The sequence below is a fragment of the Stigmatopora nigra genome, chromosome 19 (genome assembly GCF_051989575.1).
Source record: "Stigmatopora nigra isolate UIUO_SnigA chromosome 19, RoL_Snig_1.1, whole genome shotgun sequence".
Lineage (NCBI taxonomy): Eukaryota > Metazoa > Chordata > Actinopteri > Syngnathiformes > Syngnathidae > Stigmatopora > Stigmatopora nigra.
The window spans coordinates 10221732-10246647 of NC_135526.1; the positions used below are offsets into that span (position 1 = coordinate 10221732).

At 44.5% G+C, this 24916-nt stretch overlaps 1 protein-coding gene across 5 annotated transcripts in view; it reads left to right on the top strand.

Annotated features, from left to right (window-relative positions):
• The window catches only part of sgcd (sarcoglycan, delta (dystrophin-associated glycoprotein)), a 188711-nt gene that overhangs the window by 153378 nt on the left and 10417 nt on the right, over positions 1 to 24916 (top strand). For all 5 annotated transcript variants that reach the window (XR_013329789.1, XM_077740607.1, XM_077740608.1 and 2 more), the window contains one exon: positions 16569 to 16641. Coding sequence is in view for 4 of the 5 variants with exons in the window: in XM_077740607.1 (XP_077596733.1) it covers positions 16569 to 16641 (73 nt within the window). In the remaining variant the exon portion in view is untranslated. The remainder of the gene's footprint in view (positions 1 to 16568; positions 16642 to 24916) is intronic.

Here is a 24916-nt window from a genome sequence, read left to right on the forward strand (position 1 = left end):
GGGTAGTTCTCCTCCAATCCGGGTCGTTTATCCTTTGATTTCCTTTGGTAGTTCCTGGGCGAAAAAGGGGCAATGAATCAACATAGAACAATGGCATGTACCAGGGGTTGCTTCAGTGAGCGAGCTGGGATTACGATCCGGCAGCTGGTTGGGTATCCGGTGGCCTTATCTCCAGGCATAACCTTGATTGCCTCCACCTGGCGCCACTCCGCTCGTTGGAGCTGGGCCAGTGATTGGTTGGTCTGGAACACCTCGCCACCAGTCGTGTCTGAGGCCTGACATTACCTCCCCCTCTACGCGGGCCACTTGGCCCGCCACGAGGGGCCCCCGGGTGGTCACGGTGGAAATCCTCAATCAGTTCCCGGCATAGGATGTGGCGGGCAGGGACCCAGCTCCGCTCCTCGGGACCGTAGCCCTTCCAGTCGACGAGGTAATGCAAGCCACGGCCCCGGCGGCGAGCGTCCACCAGCCTCTCCACCAAATAAGCCGGGCCTCCATCGACCATTAGTGGAGGGGGTGGAGGGGGATTGGGTGGGTTCAAGGAACTCGAGGCTACCGGTTTAATCTGAGATACATGGAAAGTGGGGTGGATACGGAGGGATGGTGGGAGCTTTAAACGCACTGCGCAAGGGTTGATTATCCGCTCAATCCTATATGGCCCCACGAAGCGGGGAGACAGCTTCCGGGACTCTGTCTTAATGGGAAGATCGCGGGTGGACAACCATACCTTCTGGCCAACAACATAGGTGGGTGCTGGGGCACGACGGCGGTTTGCCTGCTTCTGGGCAAGGTTTGAGGAGCGCAGCAGTGCAGCCCGGGCCTTCTCCCATATAAGGCTACATCTGGTCATGTGTGCCTGGACGGAGGGAACTGCAATCTCTGCCTCCAGCGAAGGAAAACAGGGGGGTTGGTAACCTAATGAACACATGAAGGGAAACAGGTTAGAGGAAGCGTTGGGGTGGAAGTTGTGCGCATACTCGATCCATGGTAGTTGTTCGCTCCAGGTGGTAGGATCGGCATGAGTGGCGCAGCGGATAGCCGCCTCCAGTTGTTGGTTAGTCCGCTCACATTGGCCATTAGATTGAGGGTGGTAACCTGAGGAGAGGCTAGGGGTGATCTTTAACGCAGCACAAAAAGCCGACCAAACATGCGACGTGAATTGTGGCCCCCGGTCGGAGACCACGTCGGCAGGAATTCCATGTAAGCGGACAACGTGTTTTACCAGGAGCTTGGCAGTTTCCAGGGCTGAAGGTAACTTGGGTAGGGGGATGAAATGGGCTGCTTTGGAAAAACGATCGACCACTGTGAGAATAACGGTGTTACCCTGGGACTTAGGGAGGCCTGTGACGAAATCGACCGCAATATGGGACCAGGGACGGCTGGGGATCTGGAGAGGGAGAAGATAACCCGAGCTTGGCTTATTAGAGGTCTTATTACGTGCACATACTTCGCAGGCCAATACGAAGGATCTTGTGTCCGCTCTCAATGTTGGCCACCAGAAGCGTTGGCGCAACACCGCCTGTGTGCGGGCAACCCCCGGGTGGCAGGTAAGCCGTGAGGTGTGGGCCCATTCCAATATCCTTGGACGCATTGGTGTGGGAACAAACAATTTCTTTTGATTACCTCTCCTAGGGTCCGGCTCCACATCCTGGGCCCTTAACACCTCCGCCTCTAACCCTAATTCCATACTGGCCAGAATGCGGGAGGAGGGTAATATTGTCGGAGACTCTCTCCTCGAGTCGGGGGACTGAAAAACGCGGGACAGGGCATCTGACTTCCCGTTCTTGGAGCCAGGAATATAAGTCAGGGTAAAATCAAACCTATTGAAAAACATGGACCATCTAGCCTGGCGAGGGTTTAACCTTCGGGCCGACCTGAGGTATTCCAAGTTCTTATGATCCGTCAGCACCACGAAGGGTAAACTAGCCCCTTCAAGGTGGTGTCTCCATTCCTCTAGGGCCAATTTAACGGCGAGCAGTTCCCTGTCCCCAATGCCGTAATTACGTTCGGCTGGGGACAACCTACGGGAAAAAAAAGCGCAGGGGTGTACTTTCCCATCTGCTTGCCCGCGCTGGGAGAGGACGGCACCGACGCCTACCTCTGAGGCGTCAACCTCTAACTGAAACTGTAACTTAGGATCAGGGTGGGCGAGGACGGGGGCGGTAGTAAAACGGGATTTTAGGTCACAAAAAGCCGCCTCTGCTGCCTCCGACCAACAGAACGGGAGCTTTGTGGAAGTTAGCGTCGTGAGGGGTGCAGCGACCCTGCTATAATTTCTAATGAAGCGTCGATAGAAATTAGCGAACCCCAAAAAACGTTGTAACTCCCTTCTACCCTTTGGCCTGGGCCACTGGGTGACCGCCTCCACCTTACTGGTGTCCATTCGCATCTCCCCGGCAGCCACCACAAACCCGAGAAAGGTAGTCTCCGAGACGTGGAACTCACATTTTTCTGCTTTGACGTAAAGGCGGTTCTCCAACAAACGTTGCAGCACTAAGCGTACGTGCTGCACGTGCTCCTCCAGGCTGTTGGAGAATATCAAAATGTCATCCAGATAAGCGAAAACAAAACGATCAAGCATGTCCCGGAGGACATCATTTATCATTGATTGGAACACTCCCGGGGCATTACGGAGTCCAAAGGGCATGACCAAATATTCAAAATGGCCCTGGGGGGTGGAAAAGGCCGTCTTCCACTCATCCCCCTCCCGAACCCGGACCAGATGATAAGCGTTTCGCAGGTCTAACCTGGTGAAGATGCAAGAACCCTGCAGCAGGGTAAAAACAGAGTCCATGAGTGGCAGCGGGTAATTCCTTTTAACCGTGATTTGGTTTAAGGCACGGTAATCAATGCAGGGACGCAGTGACCCATCTTTCTTGTCCACAAAGAAAAACCCTGCCCCAACGGGGGAGGAGGACGGGCGGATCTGTCCCGATGCTAATGCCCCGGAGATGTAATCCTCCAGGGCCTTCCTCTCCGGCCGGGAGATGTTATAAATCCGGCATCGAGGAAGTGAAGCACCGGGTAATAAGTCTATCGCACAGTCGTAAGGCCGATGCGGAGGAAGCACGGAGGCTTGGTCCTTTGAAAACACTAGTGAGAGGTCCCGATAAGAATCAGGCACTGCCGATAAATCCGGTGGTTCAATCTGGAGTGGCGGTAACGGGGGCAATTGGGCTGCCTGGAGGCAGTTGTTATGACATGATGGACTCCAGGACACCACCTTGGGAACCTCCCAGTCGATTCTTGGGTTGTGCCGTTTTAGCCAAGGAAGACCCAGCACAATAGCCGCCTCCGGGCAGTCCAAGACGTAGAAGCATGCCTTCTCCTGATGGTTTCCGGACAAGCGCAGTAGAACGGGGTCGGTGCGTTGTTCCACTTTGCCAATGGTACGCCCGTCCAGTGCAGTAATCTTAAGAGGCTTCTCGATAGTCCGGGTCCCAATTCCTAGTTCTGCAATCAAGCTGCGGTCGATGAAACTCTCGTCCGCACCGCAGTCGACAAAGGCTGTGGTGTCAAGAATTCTTGCCCCCCAGGAAAGGGAGGCTGGCAGGATACAACGATGGGGGGACTCCCCAATGGCCTGGCTCACCATGACCTGCCTAACTAATGGTGAGCCCTCCCTTTTACCGGGCGGGCAGGGCATGACCGCGAGAAATGGCCTCCCTGGCCGCAATTGTAACACAGCGAATACTGGCGGCGTCGTGAGCGTTCCTCCTCCGACAAACCAGCACGTCCTATTTGCATAGGCTCTGACGTCGTCACAGGAGGGGTTGGCGTCGTTGTTGCGGGGGAACCCGGAAGCGAGCGTCGAAGACCAACCCCGGCGCCCCTCCATGAATCGCCCCGTCGCTGCTCCTGTTTGTTTGTTTGTTTGTTTTGTTTTTGCACTACAAGCGCCTGAGGATTGCCCTCAGATAGCGCTAGAGCTGCCACTGGAACGCGGATTATTTCATCCGGGGGGTAGTCGGAGGTGAGGGGCAGTCAAATGTCTCCGGCTGGATGAAAAACGTAGGGTGCCACGGTCCTTGTTGGCAGCTCTGAGTGGTATTTGTTGGAATTCGCAGGCCGCAGCGAGCGGCCTCTCAGGAGACACCACGTGAAGGTTTCCAACTTTGTCTCCCCGCTGCTCCTGTTGTCTCTGTAGTTGGCCGTCGATCCGTATGGCCAACTCCACGAGCTCTTTTAGGGAACCTGGTTGATCTCGGATTGCCAACTCCTCCCTCATAATCACATTTAGGCCCTTCCGGAATATGTGCCGGAGGGCACTATCATTAAACGTGCTCTCGGGGGCCAGGATTTGAAACTCCATGGCATATTTAGCGACGCTCCTGGACCCTTGCCTACAGGCTTCAAAACGATCAGCTGCCTCCCGGTCGCCCACCGGGTGATCGAAAATCCTGCACATCTCATTTGTGAACAGTTCGTAGGACGAGCATATGTGTGGGTCCTGATTCCATACCATGTTCGCCCACGCCAGGGCTTCACCGCGAAGACACCCGATCAGGTAAGCTATTCTGGATTCGTCAGAGGGGTATGAGCGGTATTCCAGTTGGAACACCAGCCGGCATTGAAATAGAAAATGACGGCATGCGCCCAGATCCCCACTGTAAGGGGCGGGGGGGGGAAGCCTTGGGCTGGTGGTATGGCAATATCTGAGTTACCTCGGGAGCCACTGTGTAGGGCTGTGCCCCCGGAGAGGTCGGCAAAGGCGTCTGTTGAGCCTGTAAGGCTCTTATTTGCTGCGCCATGTTTGCCATCTCGGCACAGAGGTACTCCATCATTCTGGTTTGCTGGTCCGTACCTCCTGTAGCTAGGTTGTTCGACGCTCCATCTGCGCCCGCGGGATCCATGCTTATTATGGCCGGATCGTACTGTTATGATCTTGTAAATGGCCCCAAAGCAGGCGAGATAGAAGTCCAGTTCTTTGTTCACCTTTATTTATACGTGCTCAATTCTACTATATACAGTTCGTGTCCTGTTGGAACTCCTGGCTGTTCCTTCTTCCTTTTGCCAGTCTGTCTCTTGCCGTAGTTCAAGTCCAATCCTGTCGATATCCTGGGTAGTTCTCCTCCAATCTGGGTCGTTTATCCTTTGATTTCCTTTGGTAGTTCCTGGGCGAAAAAGGGGCAATGAATCAACATAGAACAATGGCATGTACCAGGGGTTGCTTCAGTGAGCGAGCTGGGATTACGATCCGGCAGCTGGTTGGGTATCCGGTGGCCTTATCTCCAGGCATAACCTTGATTGCCTCCACCTGGCGCTACTCCGCTCGTTGGAGCTGGGCCAGTGATTGGTTGGTCTGGAACACCTCGCCACCAGTCGTGTCTGAGGCCTGACACCCTGACTGCTTCCCAGGCTGGTTCAATTTCTTGCTGATATGCTACTTACTGCGGTTGTTACGGTCCGGCGGGCCTCCGCACCGGCCATAGACGAGGCGAGGAAGGGGTCGGTCCGGCAGGGGTCGGTCCGGCAGGCGTCCGCGCCGGCCAGTGACGAGGAGTGAGCTTGGCCGGTCCGGCGGGCGTCCCCGCTGGTCTTTTAAGTGCTGGCCAAGCCCGCTGCCCTGAACAGACACCAGAATTTTAGAACGGTCGTCGGGCACCTTACCCTGGCTGCTCGGAGGGCAGCCAACTCCCTCGTCCAGGGGTGCCTTAGCGTTGCTCTCGCCTTCGCCAACCCCCTCGTCCAGGGGCGCCGGAGCGTCGCTGTTGCCGTTGCCATCGTCCAGGGGCGCCGTAGCGTCGCTCACACCGTCGCTGGGCCCCTCGTACAAGGGCGCCGGAGCGCTGATGCCGCTTCCAGGCGGGCAAGAGCTGGGCGGGCAAAAGCTGGGCGGGCAGGAGCTGGGCGGGCAGGAGCTGGGCGGGCAGGAGCTAGGCGGGCAGGAGCTAGGCGGGCAGGAGCTAGGCAGGCAGGAGCTAGGCGGGCAGGATCTAGGTGGACAGGAACTAGGCGGGCAGGAACTAGGCAGAAAGGAACTAGGCAGACCAGCTGGCTCCGGAAGCCTGGTTCATGGCTTTGGCACGGGTGCGACTGGCGGCCCCAGTGGCAACGGGAGTTCTTTGGGTGGCTTCGGCACGGGAACTACTGAGGAACTCTGCGGATGAACTTGGAAGGGTAACTGCATATTCTCTTCCTCGGTCCCAGTCTGCAGAAGTTCCCCATATTGTCGAAGACTTCCTGTGTGGTTCCAGTCTTATCCAACTTTACGACGTCTTTTTCTTGCGTCTGTATCCGTTTTTGCTATCACAACCAGGATGGAGCCGGTGGCGGTAGCTCCGTCCACTCTTGTTCGGTTTGTGTTTAGCTGCTTTTCGGTCTTAATGATTGGATTTAGTGATTCTTAATGATCCCATTTACTTTGCTTTGTACTTTGTGCTTTTGCTTTGTTGTTCTGCAGCCTTTGCGACTGTACTGTCCAACTTGTAACTATGGTGGGGGGGGGACAGCCATGCACTCTCTCATATACTTACTTAGCAAGAGGGGGCGAATGCAGATGCAGACCCATCTACATTCGCCCCTTCTTGCTACTGTCACAATGAAACTTCTCGAATACGGGATGAATAAAGTTATCCAATCCATTCCAAATTAAATCTATGCTAAAGGAGGAGAGAAATTGACGTCAAGAATCAAGTAAATGCTCTTACAAGACATTTTCATTTTCCTTTGTAGTTGTTGTCATCACAAAGTTGCCCTCGAATGATATGAGCAAGAATAATTGATTTATATTCAAAACCACCGCTTGATGAACTGTCAAGGGTTCACCATGTAACTGCTTACGGCGAGGCTATTATTTAACCTTTCTCTTCTCTTTTTTATAAACACTTTCATCACTCACTGACACTATTTCATGGTGAATCCTGAAATAATCATCAAACGCTCCTGTAGGGCGAGTGGTTAACGCGTTGGCCTCACAGCTCTGGGGTCCTGGGTTCAAATCTATGTCATGTACATCTGTATGGAATTTGCATGTTCTCCCGGGCCTGCATGGGTTTCCTCCGTGAAGTCTGATTTCCTCCCACATCCCAAAAACATGCAGGGTAGGCTGATTTGACACTCTAAATTGCCCATAAGTATGGGTGAGAGTGCATGGTTGTCCTCCTTGTGCCCTGCGATCGGCTGGCCACCGATTCCGGGTGCTCGCCGCCTCTGGCCTGGAGTCCGCTGGGATAGGCTCCAGCACCCCCTGTGACCCTAATGAGGATAAAGCGTTTCAGAAAATGAGATGAAATGAGGCTTTAACCAAAATACGTATACACTTTAGACTAGTGTTTCCCATCAACTGTTCCGTGGTCAGATGTGCTGTGGAAAGTCGTTAATTGGAGTATTCCGAATGAAGAATCAATATTTTGAGATTAAGATCGAACTATTAGGAGATTAAATTCGGGATCTTGAAGCTAGTTTCTTTTTTAGTCTTTGAAACTTTAACTTTGTATTCCGTGCTAGAAGTGAGTTATTTGTTTCAAAGCGTGTTGAGCCCACCAAAAGCTGTTTATGATAGGATCTTGATAGGTTCATTAATAATTACCCTTTGTAATTATCAATAACTGCAGGCAGACATCTTATTCAATTATTGACATTTAATTAAATAGATTGGATCACGGATAAGTAACCTTAAGGGAGGCGATCTTCCAAAGTATCCCTCCCGAACAGTATTTTGCGTACAGCTTTAAGGCATTAAAACAAAAACAATCACGCCTTCATTTGACCTAACAATCATATAACAATTACATAAAGAAGCCCTAAGTGCGTCATGAGTGTTATGGACGTGGCAGAAACAATATCTTTGTTATGGGCTCCGTTGCTGGAAATGGCAGAGTCCTTGCCCTATCAACAACCCTCACAGCCCGATACTGGGTGAGATGTAGAGTCAACAATCCTTGGAGAAGTCCATGTGAGAGTGGACTCGGCGGCAGTTTATGACCTCGAGCCGAATAATAGAAAGACTTTTAATGATTTAACAAAGAAATGAATTACTACATGTTACGACTCCCCCTGGGGTATGATATACCAGAGAGTCGCAACTATCACAGCAGACAGGTTCGGTCAAAGATGAGTTCGGACACACACTGCAAGTAGCCTTCAGTTATTTTTATTTACAATAAAGTCAACAAAACAGACTACGGGATAACATAGGGGAAGCACGAGATATTAAAGTGGCACCCTCAAATAAACACGGTAAAACCCCCTCCCAGACAGGTGTCCAAATGAACACCCACAAAAATACAGGAAATCAGACCGAAGGATGCCACCGTTAAACTGATGTAATATAATCTAGACAGGGGAATAACTGTGTCTAAATGCACAAACTATATGTATACCCAAGGGTGTCTAAACTTATCTCAAGTCCCCCTATGCAACCCAAAATCATTAACACCACATACAAAATATAACATGGAGTTACGTACTCACAAGCCTGCAACTCAGCAAGGCAAGGGCCAGGGCAAGAAGGCAAGGTAAAAGGCAAGGGCTGAACTGACTACTGAAAAGGCTTTAAATAAGGGCAGGAGGGATGATTGGGGAATTAATTACAGCTGTGTTTGGCCTGGGCAGGGCTCGGTCACAGGGGTGGAGCCAGAGCTGGAGATAAAACACCTCCTACTGGTGTGTCCAGGCTGCCAGCCGTAACACCTCCCCCCTCAAGAGTCAACCTGTTGACGAAATCGAACCACCAACCTGTCTCAATCAATCAATACACTCTTGTTAAAACTCTACTGCGCCCCCTTTTGCGGCGGCCAGTCACGAGACAAGGAAGTGGTCGGTCCGGTGGGCGTCTGCGCCAGCCGATGACAAGGCGTGGCCGGTCTGGCGGGCGTCCGCGCCGGCCGGTGATGAGCCGTGGCCGATCTGGCGGGCGTCCATGCCAGCCAGAAACGAGACGAGGAAGTGGTCGGTCCGGTGGGCGTCCGAGCCAGCCGAGGACAAGGCGTGGCCGGTCTGGCGGGCGTCCGCGCCGGCCCGTAATGAGCTGTGGCCGATCTGGCGGGCGTCCACGCCAGCCAGAAATGAGACGAGGAAGTGGTTGGTCCGGCGGGCGTCCACGCCAGCCGTTGACAAGGCGTGGCCGGTCTGGCGGGCGTCCGCGCCGGCCGGTGATGAGCTGTGGCCGATCTGGCGGGCGTCCATGCCAGCCAGAAACGAGACGAGGAAGAGGTCGGTCCGGCGGGCGTCCACGCCAGCCGATGACAAGGCGTGGCCGGTCTGGCGGGCGTCCGCGCCGGCCGGTGATGAGCTGTGGCCGATCTGGCGGGCGTCCACGCCAGCCGAGGACAAGGCGTGGCCGGTCTGGCGGGCGTCCGCGCCGGTCCTTTAAGTCTTGGCCAAGCCCCCTTCCTTTAGGAGACACTAGAATTTTAGAACGGTCCGGCACCTTACCCTGGTTGTTCGGAGGGTCGCCAACTCCCTCGTCCAGGGGTGCCAGAGCTTTGCCGCTCTTGCAGTCGCCGGCACCATCATCCAGGGGCGCCGGAGCATTGCTACCACTTCTGGGCGGGCAGTCGCTGGCCAGAACGGTGCTGGGCAGAACAGGGCTAGAAAGAACTGTGCCTGGAAGGCCGGCCGGCACCGGAAGCCTGGTTAGTGGCTTCGGCACGGGTGCGACTGGCGGCCCCAGGGGCGACAGGAGTACTTTGCGTGGCCTCGGCACCGGAACTTGGGGTGCTTTCTGCAGGCTGATCTCCGCGGCGGACATTTTCTTCTTGCCTTGTTCTTTTTCAAGCCGCTCTTGCTCCAATTTTTTTCTTTCTAAATTTTCCTGCTCCAAAATATTTTCTCTTTCAATCAGTTCTTTTTCTTTTCGCTCTGCTTTCAAGGCCTTTTCTCTTTCTAGTCGATCTTGCTCTAAGGCCTTTTCTCTTTCTAGTCGATCTTGCTCCAAGGCTTTTTCTTTCTCTTGCCTCTTAAATTCCAAAACTCTTTCTTTCTCAAGCCGTTCTTGCTCAAGACGTGCTTTCTCTAAACGTGCAAACTCCAAAGCTTTTTCTCTCTCTTGCCTCTTAGATTCCAAAACTCTTTCTTTCTCAAGCCGTTCTTGCTCAAGACGTGCTTTCTCTAGACGTGCAAACTCCAAAGCTTTTTCTCTCGCAAGCCATTCTTGCTCCACACGTGCTTTCTCTACACGCTCAAGCTCCAAAGCTTTTTTTTTCTCAAGCCATTCTTGAGCTACACGTGCTTTCTCTACACGCTCAAGCTCCAAAGCTTTTTCTTTCTCATGGCCAAACTCAGCCACGGCCTGTCCAGGCTTTAATTTGTGATTTCTGAACTTTTGGCGGTACGCCTCAGGCACCAGTTCGTAAACGCGCAACACTGCTCTATTTACCTTATCATATACCAACCTGTCTTCTATCGACAGTGTACTTAAAGCTTCAAGGCCTTTCCCTGACAGTTTCCTTTGTAAGACTAGAGCCCAGCCTTCTTCTGGCCACTTATTGGACAGCGCTATCCGTTCAAACGCACCAAACCACGCCTCGACGTTCGTCTCACTGAAAGGCTGTACAAGCGGAAGGCTTTCACTAACTTTAAACCCCCTACTTTCTACCATTTTAGAACTCTTTGAGAGTTCAATGTCCAGCCTTTTTAGTTCAATCTCCTTTTCAAACTCCATTTTCTTGAGGGCCAGCTGATGAGCATACTCCCTATCCCTAGCCTCATATTGCATACGTAATATCTTTAGAGCAATGGGGGCATTTTCCCCAATAGATACAGCACCATATCCCTCTGGTTTTCCTTTTAAACAAGCCCTGGGATTTATAACTAGAGCCTTTACATTCAAGGTGACACCATCCCTGCCTACCTCATCTTTCTCCATCCTGCCTGATTCCTCAGAATCGACCAGAGACTGAGAGGAAACACCCGCAGATGCTCCTCCTGTGGCTTCTAAGTACTGCGCTGCTATTAATATATGGATAACCTCCTGCTTCACTTCAGCTAGCCTGGTAGTCCTGGACAGAGTGAACCCTAGATGAGCGGCAAGACCTAACAGATCTCTCCTCTTACATTGGTCAACCTGATCTACAGTGCCAAGTTAAAAAAAAGGAACTCTTCCGCATCAAAGTCCATCCTGCTAGTTACAGCACTACACTAGACTGAATGATAGCTATTAACTGTGCCTACCTCAACTCTGCTTGCCCAGCCTTCACCGGCCTACTGCACATGCAGTCCGTACCACCAATGACCAAACTGCTGCTGTGATAACAGATCTTAATGATATCCCGGACGAGCCCCCACTTGTTACGACTCCCCCTGGGGTATGATATACCAGAGAGTCGCAACTATCACAGCAGACAGGTTCGGTCAAAGATGAGTTCGGACACACACTGCAAGTAGCCTTCAGTTATTTTTATTTACAATAAAGTCAACAAAACAGACTACGGGATAACATAGGGGAAGCACGAGATATTAAAGTGGCACCCTCAAATAAACACGGTAAAACCCCCTCCCAGACAGGTGTCCAAATGAACACCCACAAAAATACAGGAAATCAGACCGAAGGATGCCACCGTTAAACTGATGTAATATAATCTAGACAGGGGAATAACTGTGTCTAAATGCACAAACTATATGTATACCCAAGGGTGTCTAAACTTATCTCAAGTCCCCCTATGCAACCCAAAATCATTAACACCACATACAAAATATAACATGGAGTTACGTACTCACAAGCCTGCAACTCAGCAAGGCAAGGGCCAGGGCAAGAAGGCAAGGTAAAAGGCAAGGGCTGAACTGACTACTGAAAAGGCTTTAAATAAGGGCAGGAGGGATGATTGGGGAATTAATTACAGCTGTGTTTGGCCTGGGCAGGGCTCGGTCACAGGGGTGGAGCCAGAGCTGGAGATAAAACACCTCCTACTGGTGTGTCCAGGCTGCCAGCCGTAACACTACACATATATGTATAATAGTAATACAGAATAAACCCAACAGATCTTAACCAAGCAAATTCCATAATATTATTTTTGTTAGCCTTTGGAAAGAACCTGAAATGAAAGTTTACAAGCAAAAGGACTGATTCACGGTTTCAGTTTCAGGCATTAGACATTGCACCTTTTAAGGTGGTCTGTTGTGATAAATATGTCCAGCCAATTTTATGTCAATGACGAATACGCTATTGGAGCTGATTTCTTTTTTCCTTTAACTTTTCAGAGACAGCTATTGACTTAATTTAAAAAGCAAGTCACTGGGGTAAAAACGTATTGATGTCTTCCTGCATGTTGAAGCCTCTGAAAGGATAAATGACAAAGCACCTCAGCAGGATGTGTTGCGTATTTATTAGAAAAGGTCTCTGGGCTTTACCTAGAGAATGACTGCAATACTAAAAAGGACAGACTAAACAGTAGGGCACATAGTAAAGAGCAAGACAAATAAGTATGGAATGAGTTGAGAACATTTTAGATGCAAATAGTAAATATAAAATCCATCAGAGTAGAAGTATTTCATAATTGTCATTTGATCCTCACAGTCCACTTTTGTGGAGTTTGGATTTCCCTCCCGGCCTTGGCTGATTGGCTGGCCACCAATTCAGCACCCTCCGCCACCCCTGTGGGGATACAGCGGTTCAGAAAATGAATCAATCAAAATTTTATAAACGTAGAGAAAAGATTTGACTTTTAGTAATTACAATTTTAAGTAAATGACGTTTCTGAACCAAAATTACATTATTCTAATACCTTGACATACGAGTGACCCAACATATTCTGAGCAAATTTTTACCTGAATTACGAGACAAAATTGTCCTACTGCTGGGTGGTCCTTTTAGAGCTGTGCAGTGGTATTCATGACGAGAGGAGAGGCTTCTTTTAATATGGATAGAGGAGATACAGTTAGCAGAATGTGTGAGGACTTGAAAGTAAAGCAAGCAGCTGAACCGAAACCTTCAAAGCCAGTCATGGCTGGTTCCATAACTTTAAAAAACAAACTGGTTGTGAGGCATGAGAAGCAGCTAGTCCGCCGATAGCTGTAACCGCCTGTCTCAAAAGTAAGAACTCCATGTGTCAAAAGCAGCCCTGCTGCTTTCCCACTCTCGTTATGTCCCTCCTGCCATCCCGTTGGTTTGCGCAACTGTGCGTGATCCATAATTACTTCCTGATTTGTGTATTTAAACACCACTGAGTTTAGCATTCATTGTCGGATCTTCTGTATAAATTCCTGCGTAGATTCCATTGCCATGCAGCCACACTACCTTGTTCCTCGATTCCACTTGTTCTCCCTGTTCCAGTTTGGTTTAGTTTTTGTTTCACAAGTCCTTGTTGTTTTGTATGGTCCCTTCTGAGTTATTAAAGTTATTGTTATGAGCACACAAATTGCCTCGTCCCCACCTGCTTCCCTGCGACTGGTTTTTAATCCTTCCAACCTCGCCAAAGACGTCTCCCGTGGACGTAACACCATGCAATACTGTACACAATAATGTCACATTTTATTGCAGAGCACAACCAGTAGATATGTATTATTTACTTTGTGAGCATAAGTGGTGAATTACAACAATTAAAAACATGTTTTTCAATTTTAATATGGTATTTTAGGTGTTTCTTTTGGAATCGGATTAATTTGTAGTTCGTTATTTTCTATAGGAAAAATTTATTTGGGATATGAGTAAAGTGACATACAAGCCTGGTCTCGGAACGCACAACATTCAAATCTCAAGTTATTACTGTATAATCATCGAAGCAATCATGAAAGATTAGAAACTGAAACAACACGCGCATCTGAAATAAATTTAAAAAAAAATGCTGTCTTCTTTCCTTGTTTGATTTTTGATTTTCAATGTAGACTTTGATAATTATTTATAGGAAAATGTAAAACTTTATTAAATCTTGGCAATCTTAGTTACCGTTTGAATACAATTTTGCAGTCATGTTTTTTTAATTATTTTTTTATCTTCCTCAAGACTGATGTACTTTGACGAAAATCTGCGTAGCTATAGTATTTAGTTTTTGTGATTTTTGCATAATTCACACAAGACCACAAAACCTTCAATCAGTTCTACTAGGAGTGTTTATTCGCCATTATGTAGGCAAGGGCACATCACCTAGACTTCAGCGTAGGTAGTTTGCGAGGCCTGTAGCATCAACACACAATTATAAAAAAAAAGTTCAGCTGCATTAATATTCACATTTGAGTTTCACACTCTGTCTAGGTCGCAATTGCTTCTTAAGACATCCTCCAGGTCTAGGCAGATTGTTTACCGTGGGTAAAAACGTGATTATTTTTAGACTTGCACCCACCGAATCACCAATCACTGAAGTTATTCATTTAAGGGATTTTTATTCTCTCTCCCTACGTCATATTTCATCATTACTGAGCTTTCCCGCCAGAACTGATGATACTGGCTTGGCTGCCCTTTAAACACACCGCACACGGACACAGGCATTCATATTTAATAGCATCATTCATTCTCCTCACCTGACTCACGAATGTTTCAGCCCAACATGTAATCACGAAATCGCTTCACGGTTTGCAGAATCTTGTCAGCAGGGTAAACGCAGGCAATGTGGCATAAAAATAATAAAGAACAGCCTCGGCCAAACATTGAGACGTCATAAACGTGTCAATAATGCTAAACATTTCACGTAAAAACTTTCCATCATTTCTACAAACACAGCAGTAATTCTGATATTGCTGGGGACTATTTTGTTCAGCGAGCCATGGAAAACATGTTAAGCAAAATCAAGTGTGCCCTGCCCTTTATATATATATATATATATATATATATATATATATATATATATATATATATATATATATATATATATATATATATATATATATATATATATATATATATATATATATATATATATATATATATATATATATATATATATATATATATATATATATATATATATATATATATATACTAGAGATTGTACAAGTTATCCTACTTGAAAAGATTACGAAGGCCTGTAATTGTCAACATGGACAGACTTCAACCATGAGAGACAGAATGTGGGGGAAAAAAAACACAGAAAATCACATTTTTAACTAATTTATTTGCAATGTATAGTAGAAATTAAGTATTTGGTCAATACCAAAAGTTATTTTCAAAGCTTTGTTGGCAATAGCGGAGGCCAAACGTTTCCTGTAACTCTTCACAAGCTTTTCACACACCGTTGCTGGTATTTTGGCCCCTTCCTTTATGCAGATCTTCTCTGGAGCGGTGATGTTTTGGGGCTTTCGTTGACCATCACGAACTTTCAACTCCTTCCACAGATTTTGTATGGGGTAGACAACCGGAGACTGTCTAGGCCACTCCAGGACCTTGCAATGCTTCTTACAAATCCACTCATTTGTTGCCCTGGCTGTGTGTTTGGGATCATTGTCATGCTGAAAGACCCAGCCACGTCTCATCTTTAATTTCCTTGCTGATTGAAGGAGATTTTCTCTCGAAATCTCTCAATATATGGCCCCATTCATTCTTTTCTTTACATAGATCAGTCGTCCTGGTCCTTTTGCAGAAAAACAAATCTAAAGCATGATGTTTCCACCCCCATTCTTCACAGTGGTTAGGTGTTCTTTGGATGCAATTCACTATTCTTTCTCCTCCAAACACGAGAACCTGTGTTTCTACCAAAGAAATGAGTATCGAGGACCAGGAAATGGCTAAATAAAATAAATGAGCAATAAAAATTAAATCACCCCGTTCTAGCGCAGTGTGGCGAGTCTTTTGGCCGAAAATGAATGTATTTATTTTTTGAATGGAGCAATGTACCTGGGATTTATCATGTCTTGCAACATCTCCACATAAGAGTGCTTTTTGTCCCTCTCATTTGCTTCAAAAACTCAGCAGAAGCACTTCAAATCTGAGTGCATCTTTTACCTGGCTCTTTTTTTTGCCATCTGCTACAGTCTTTTTGTCCACATTGCGAAAGTACACGTTGCATTTTCACATGTATTGGGGCGCTGTTGAAACTCCTTTGCAAGTGAAAGAAATGATTGTTGATGTGGGTGCGTAACTTTGTTCTAATAGTTCTTCAACCCACAACAATCTGTTCATATAAAACGTGGGCTTTTATTGTTATTTTTAAGTGCTAATTTGAATACCTGGATGTTAAGTCGCATAAGGTACAGTAAAAGTTGTTTTGCGAATGTATGATTTTTTTTCTTTCAAACAACCTCAAAGTTTTTAATGGGCTTTTTCATACAGCTGCATTCATCTTGATACTACCAATTCCATTGTTTGTAAAAAATAAATATATGTATATATATGTATATATATATATATATATATATATATATATATATATATGTATATATATATATACATATATATATATATATATATATATATATATATATATATATATATATATATATATATATATATATATATATATATATATATATATATATATATATATATATATATATATATATATATATATATATATATATATATATATATATATATATATATATATATATATATATATATATATATATATATATATATATATATATATATATATATATATATATATATATATATATATATATATATATATATATCTTTGTATTTTGGTTGTAAATAAACAACATTTTAGTCATTGAATGATTTTTTTTTTTTGTCGCAGGCGCCCAGGGAGCCGTGTTCACTAAGTCTTTAGAGACTCCACACGTCCGCGCGGAACCCTTCAAGGAACTGCGGTGAGTGGCTATCGTACATTACTTTAACCATTTGTCTGCCTGATGCTGGGAGGATTTATGCCTATGAAAAACTTATTTATAATATATGAAAGTTCTATTTCCTTATTTTGTATTATGTTATGATATCTTAGAGTGCATTACCCACTCTACACATACCAATAAAGTGGTACCTCGAGATACGAGCTTAATTTGTTCCGGGACTCAGCTCGTATGTCGATTTACTCATAACTCAAATGAACGTTTCCCATGGAAATTAACTAAAGACAAATTAATTCGTACCAACCCTCTGAAAAAACACCAAACACAGCATATTCGATTGGAAAGATATTTATTTGCTCTAATTCGCCATTTATTAACAAAGTAACAACTAATTAGTGGTTCAATAGTACTAAAATGTGTCTAATATTATTAAAATTAGACGGAGTTCACGGAGGGGGGAGAGAGAGGGACAGAGAGGAGGGGAGAAAGGGGGAAGTGGTGGACTTTTTGCACGGCAATGCGCTCGTAATATAACATAAGCAATCTTAGATGAGCTTGGATTACGATACAGACACACTAAGAAATATGTTTAATCTAACCTTACACTAAACTTAATTCTAATTCAGTTTTAAATGTTGATACCTTTCGTCTCCCGGGTTGCTCTATTTGCCCAGCCTCCACCCTGACTTTCAGATGCAACTTATTGAGGGTTGCTTGCTTATTCCCTTCAAAATAGTCCGAAAATGATGCACACAAATGTCCTCACAATAGGATAACGCACGACTACTTGCCAACATCAGGTACCCAAGTAGTAATTCTCTCGTATTAGTGACGGGGAAAAAAACAACTGAAAATATACAATGCTCTGCCCAGTGCTCATAGAGACATTACACGAGGGAGTTGCGACCACAAAGACAGTGCCCATTATGTACTTATGAGCAGTCTCTTGTGTCCGCTGTATGCTCGTATATCAGAATTTGTCTCGTGTCTCAAGATAAATATTTGCCCAAAATTTTACTCCTATCTCAAATTGCTAGTATGTCGGGGCTTTGTCGAATTACCACTGTATTAGCTTTCTGAGACAATATATGTTCATTATGAATATTTAAAAGCCAAAAAATGTCCAGTAAAATGTTGGTCTGCACTTGTCTTTTCTTTTGTTTACATTTACATAGCTTTTTTGCAGAAGCTGATCAGTTCTTCAAGGTGCTGGGAGATTTTAGCACCCAACAAATTCTAAACATTATTTTTCGTTTCTACAGGGTGTAGGGAGTATGGCACTAACTCGAAACGTTTTTGGCATCCGTTGCATTTTTGCTATCTAGACCTGTCAGGTGCATGTTTCATGATTACATAGTGTACTTTCTTGTGTAAGATGGTGTACAGTCATACTTTGAGATACGAGCTTAATTCGGTCCAGGACCGAGCTCGTATGTCGATATACTCGTATCTCAAACATATTTTTCCCATAGAAATTGACTGATTACAAATTAAATCATTCCCACCCTCTGAAAAAAAAACTGCAAAAAATGGATATTAGGTTAAATTAGAACTTTATTTGGATTGGATTGGATTAGATAACTTTATTCATCCCGTATTCGGGAAATTTCTTTGTTGCAGTAGCAAGAGGGTGAGGATGCAGAAATAGGAAAGGCATTTTACACAAATAGGTAGTTAATAAATAAATACATGAATAAATATATAAATAAGTAACCGTGTTGCTGAAATATATATATATATATATATATATATATATATATATATATATATATATATATATATATATATATATATATATATATATATATATATATATATATATATATATATATATATATATATATATATATATATATATATATATATATATATATATATATATATATATATATATATATATACATATATATATATATATATATATATATATATATATATATATATATATATATATATATACATATATATATATACATATATATATATATATATATATATATATATATATATATATATATATATATATATATATATATATATATATATATATATATATATATATATATATATATATATATATATATATATATATATATATATACATATATATATATATATATATATATATATATATATATATATATATATATATATATATATATAAAGATATATATATATATATATATATATATATATATATATATATATATATATATATATATATATATATATAAAGATATATATATATATATATATATACATACATACATACACATACATATATATAGAAGCACATGTATACTATATGAGAATTCAGTAGGTCCTAACCCACAGCCATTTTTTGGTTAAAGAGCCTGACAGCTGATGGGAGGAAGTATCTGCGGAAGCGCTACTTCCTGCAGTGAGGGTACCGCAGTCTACTGCTAAAAGAGCTTCGAAGGGACTTCACCGACTCGTGCAGGGGGTGGGAGGTGCTGTCCATGATGGACCTCATCCTGGTCAGAATCCTCCACTCTCCCACTTCCTCCACGGAGTCCAAAGGACATCCCGTATTTGGGAAATTTCTTGGAATTACATTGGAAAACATATTTTAATAGTTTTAATTCACCATCTACTAACAGAGTAACAAATAACTAGTAGTTATGATGCTTAATATTAAAATGAGACGTTATTCAGTACAGCGCAGAGTGCGCGGAGGTGAGAGAGAGAAAGAGAGAGAGGGAGAGTGACAGTGCAAAAGAGATGAGAGACTATATGCCGCACCACATTTAAAGCCGTAGTCTCAGTAATAACTGCTATTTCTGTATTTGACACACATACAAGACGCACCACACCAATAAACGGAGCCAGGCACGGCAAAACCCACACCATCTTAAACATACACCATCTTAAACATACACCAGTTTAAACATACACCAGTTTAAACATACACCAGTTTAAACATACACCAGTTTAAACATACACCATCTTAAACATACACCAGCTTAAACATACACCAGCTTAAACATACACCAGCTTAAACATACACCACCTTAAACATATGGACACAAGCTAAAAATACGTTTTTAAAAAGGCAACAGAAGCAAAACTAGGTTCGGTTATACTTTATTTAGCCATTTTACAATGTACTCACGGTTTTTGATCAATCATTACCCACAAATCCACTCTCATTTTCAAGTCCTCATTTTCTGTGTCCAAATTGAACAATTGTCCAAATGATTCATCAAAAACGCCAGATTCCCTCTCTTCTTTGTCAGAGTCACTCTCATTGCCGTGTGGCTCGACAGAAATGATGCCGGCCTTGGCAAAAGCTCGAACAACAGTGCAAGCAGACACGTTAGTCCAAGCGGCCACAATCCATTCGCAAATAATGTTGTAACTACCCCGGCACTGCCTGCCACCCTTTGTAAAGCTGTGTTCGCCACCTACTCAACCATTGTTCCCTTGCCACTCGCAACTTTGCTTTAAACGCCCGGTTGATGCCAATATTCAGCGCTTGGAGTTCTTTAGTTAAGCCTCCGGGAATGACGGCAAGCCCAGAGTTCATTTTCGTGACTTGGTTTTTCAACGCTGCTGTGAGATGGGCAATGGGCACGCATGGAGTCGCAAATCAACTTAGCTTCTTCTTCTTGACTTAGCAAAGCCAGTTCTCCTGGTTCCTCCATTTGCTCACCATGGATTTGTTGATGAAAAATTCCCTAAAGGCTGCTCTATAATTGATGGCTTGAAGTTTGAACTGAGATTTGTAAGCGTGTCTATTTATATTATTCATTTTCGGGAATCTTAGAAACCCTACCAAAGTAGTTTTGCAATAAACACATGCCCAGCATGTTCTTACACACACCCCCTCCACAAGCCTGACCTATGTCCGCCTTCTCTCTATATTTTCGGCAAGAAGTGCTCTCAGTCAGACTTTAGAGCAGTGGTCTCAAATCAGTCCTCAAAGGGCCGCAGTGGGTGCAGGTTTTCATTCCAACTCAACAAGGATACCTTTTTCAAGTGTAATCAGTTAATTAGAGTCAGGTGCCACCTATTTTAGAAGACACCTGATTGGTTAAAATGTAGGCACTGGATCGTTTGGAACAAAGACCAGGACTCACTGCGGCCCTATGTGGAATCGGTTTGAGACCACTGCTTTAGAGCATACGGCGGCGCTCCGCATTATAAGGCGCCCTGTCTATTTTGGAGAAAATGTAAAACTTTTAGTGTGCCTTATTCTCGTGAAAATACGGTAAATGAACTTAGATTCTTATACACACACACTTAAAAAAGTTTAATGTTACGCTACACTAAATTCAATAACCAAGGCAAAGGGGTTAATGTATTCCACCGCGGCTTTCGAGGAAAACTTCTTGCTTCTCCATACGTATTGGCGAGCCAACTCAGTTACGTGTATACTACTCTAATGTTTTTCAATTATTTCGTGCTCAATATTGATTGTCATCATATGCCTTTTCTTCACACTACTCTTCATTGCACCAGCTTGCTTGGACCCATTGTTTTCCCTTAATTCTGCACTGACTAATGTAATAAAACAAACACGGAAAAATGCAACGCTCCCCCCAGTGCTTGTAGATATATTTGAAACACTGAAATCATGAGCATCCTTTCCCGTCATGGCCACCTGGCTGTCTTGTATACTCGTATCTCAAGGCAAATATTTGCTCAGAAATGTACTCATATCTTAAATTGCTCGTATGTTGGGGCACTCGTGTGTAAAGGTATTACTGTATGTTGCTATTCCCACCATGTGTACGTTTGTTCGACAGACACTTGGTCCTCGGACGTTTCGTCGAACGGACGTTTGGTCGACGGACAGTTCATCGCCCGGACATCCGTCGAACGGACATTTTGTCGAATGGACATTTCGTCGAACATATGTTTTGTCAACGGATTCGACGCCGGACATTTTGTTGAACGGACGTTTCATCGCCGGATTCGCTCGCCCTCAAAATTATAATCATGAGGGAGAGAGAGAGAGTACAGCAAGGTGTTGAAATACTTGATATGGTCATGTTGAAATACTAGATATGGTCATATTGGAATACTATATATGGTCATGTTGAAATACTTGAGATGGTCATGTTGAAATACTTGAGATGGTCATGTTGAAATACTTGAGATGGTCATGTTGAAATACTTGAGATGGTCATGTTGAAATACTATATATGGTCATATTGAAATACTATATATATGGTCATGTTGAAATACTTTATATGGTTATGCTGAAATACTTGATATGGTCATATTGAAAGACTATATATGGTCATGTTGCAATACTTTATATGGTCATGTTGCAATACGTTATATGGTCATTTTTATAAAACTGAGAGACCTTCCAATACAGCTAGGTTTTGAAATTCCTTTGTACATGTTAGGTTCATTTTGAGTTATCTTTAATATAATATAAAACAATGCAAGGAAGACATCAGAGCACATAATCCAGCGTTATCTTGCAAGTGAGAATCAATCCTGGCTCGTCCTCACCACGGATCATTCTAAAAGACTAAATTCATCTCCTGCTTATTTAAGACATCGAATCAAAACAATTACAAGGTTATCTATTCAATCTAATTGCTTAAGCGTTAACCTTAAGGTCAAAAAACAACTGCAACAACAATTGCATATCAGGTATTCAAAACAACTATTAAGGTCGGAACTCAAAAACAAATGCATGAGAATTAAAACAAGCAAGCGTCCATAAGATCAAAACAATTGCATATTAGGTGAACCGAGCAACACTATTTTAAAAGAATCAGTGGGTATCCTCGGGGGTTGATTCGATAGCCATCTTTTTCGGAATCCAAGTAAAAACTATTTAACTATTTACAGTACATAATTTGTGTCAAATGTTAAATGAGTGCTCTTATTGATAATTTTGATATTTCAACACCTAGTTGTATTAAGTTCTCTCAGTTTGATAAAAATGACGAGACAAAGTATTTCAACATGAATATATAAAGTATTTTAACACCTTGCTGTACTCTCTTTCTCTTTCTCTCTTTCTCTCGCTCTCTTTTTCTCATGATTATAATTTTCAGAGCGAGCGAATCCGTCGCCGAAACATCCCTTCGACGAAACGTCCGTCGACCAAACGCCCGTCGACCAAACGCCCGTCGACCAAACGCCCGTCGACCAAACGCCCGTCGACCAAACGCCCGTCGACCAAACGCCCGTCGACCAAACGCCCGTCGACCAAACGCCCGTCGACCAAACGCCCGTCGACCAAACGCCCGTCGACCAAACGCCCGTTCGACCAAACGCCCGTCGACCAAACGCCCGTCGACCAAACGCCCGTCGACCAAACGCCCGTCGACCAAACGCCCGTCGACCAAACGCCCGTCGACCAAACGCCCGTCGACCAAACGCCCGTCGACCAAACGCCCGTCGACCAAACGCCCGTCGACCAAACGCCCGTCGACCAAACGCCCGTCGACCAAACGCCCGTCGACCAAACGCCCGTCGACCAAACGCCCGTCGACCAAACGCCCGTCGACCAAACGCCCGTCGACCAAACGCCCGTCGACCAAACGCCCGTCGACCAAACGCCCGTCGACCAAACGCCCGTCGACCAAACGCCCGTCGACCAAACGCCCGTCGACCAAACGCCCGTCGACCAAACGCCCGTCGACCAAACGCCCGTCGACCAAACGCCCGTCGACCAAACGCCCGTCGACCAAACGCCCGTCGACCAAACGCCCGTCGACCAAACGCCCGTCGACCAAACGCCCGTCGACCAAACGCCCGTCGACCAAACACCCGTCGACCAAACACCCGTCGACCAAACGTCCGTCGACCAAGCGTCCGTCGACCCCAAAAGTCAGCAGTGCCCTGATATTGACTGGCAAAGTAAGTCCTTTGGATAGTTTTTACGTGTCCAAAGGCCTCGTCTGTCAAAGATTCAACCTCTTTGGGTGGCTTGTACTTTGTTTAACAAATGATAGGCTTCAAACCGTGTTAGGTCGTTTGATCTGAATTTGTAAAGTAGGACAGTGGGAAACCAGCTGGAACATAAAAAAGTAGGGCAAAAAAAAGATGATGCACAGCGACGGGCTTCCGACTGTAGGAGGCACAAGAGAAAGATAATACGTAAGATGAAAGCCATTAAAAAAACGTCTAAACTTATTTTTTGGGTGCTTTTTTTTGTAATCCAGAAAGCGAGAGAAATAGGAATATGTGCCGAGGGCAAAGAAATGACTATTCATATTTCACTGCGTGAAAGACTTTTCAAAGCTCTTCATCATCCAAAAGTTTATAGTTCATTGTCCATTGGTGCAAATAGTGGGAATGTTTGAAACCCCACAATTTTCTCAAAAGAGTCAGCTTTGTTTGTCAAATCTTACTATATGAACCCGACTTGTCTCTCCAAAAGTCAAGAGTACCTAGGCTGCAAATTGTCCATAGGTATGACTTTTTGGTGCCCTGCAATTGATTTCCAATCAAAATATCACTCCCCACTTGTATAACTGACTAGGTGCAAAGACTAGGGTGTCCCCATATTCTCTTAACTAGAGGTCAATTGTACCTCACTGTCGTTTGACAAGTTGGGCTAACTTGTACCTGGGATTTCTTACCAAAGACCACCTGGGATCGAATCCAATTGCCTTCTTCTAGCGTCCACCACGCATCCACTTCAAGCACCCACACATCTAATTCAAAGACTAGGAACGACTGTAGACACATTGGAATAGATTAATTATTGTAAAGTTAGTCTAGAAAAAAAAATTACACACTTGAGCAATCCCCAGTCCGTATTGAGTATTGCAACTTCTCACCAGGTTTGACAAACTAGGTAGCAGTCGAACATTATGAGATCTCATTCAGAATCTACCATATTAAACATATGTGAAAATATCTCTCTTAGCTGTCACATTTCTAAGCAAAGCATTTATCTGTGTCCTTGCATCACAGACACTACTTTGTGCCAAAGTGAAATGGCAGCGTGAGCATGCGTTGATAGAAGCCAATCCCGAGCTATAGATAAAAGTCAATATTTATGAGGTAATAAAATAAAGTAACATGTATTTTTTGTGTTTAGTTTTGCTTGCCATCACATGACTTTAATGGACTCGCGCTGCGAATATAAAGGGTAAAAAAAAACTTCAACCTTTAATGATGATCGTCTCTAGATTTCTGCCTTATGGGCTTTAAATTTATTGTCTGAATCCTTCAGGAAAACATAAGGGCGCTCAAAGTTAAACTCTGGCAGGCTTTCAAAGTCGCTGAGTGCACTTTTAAAGTATGGTAAAATGACAGTTTAGTTTGTTTTTATTGCACCCAGTTCAAGGCACACTGA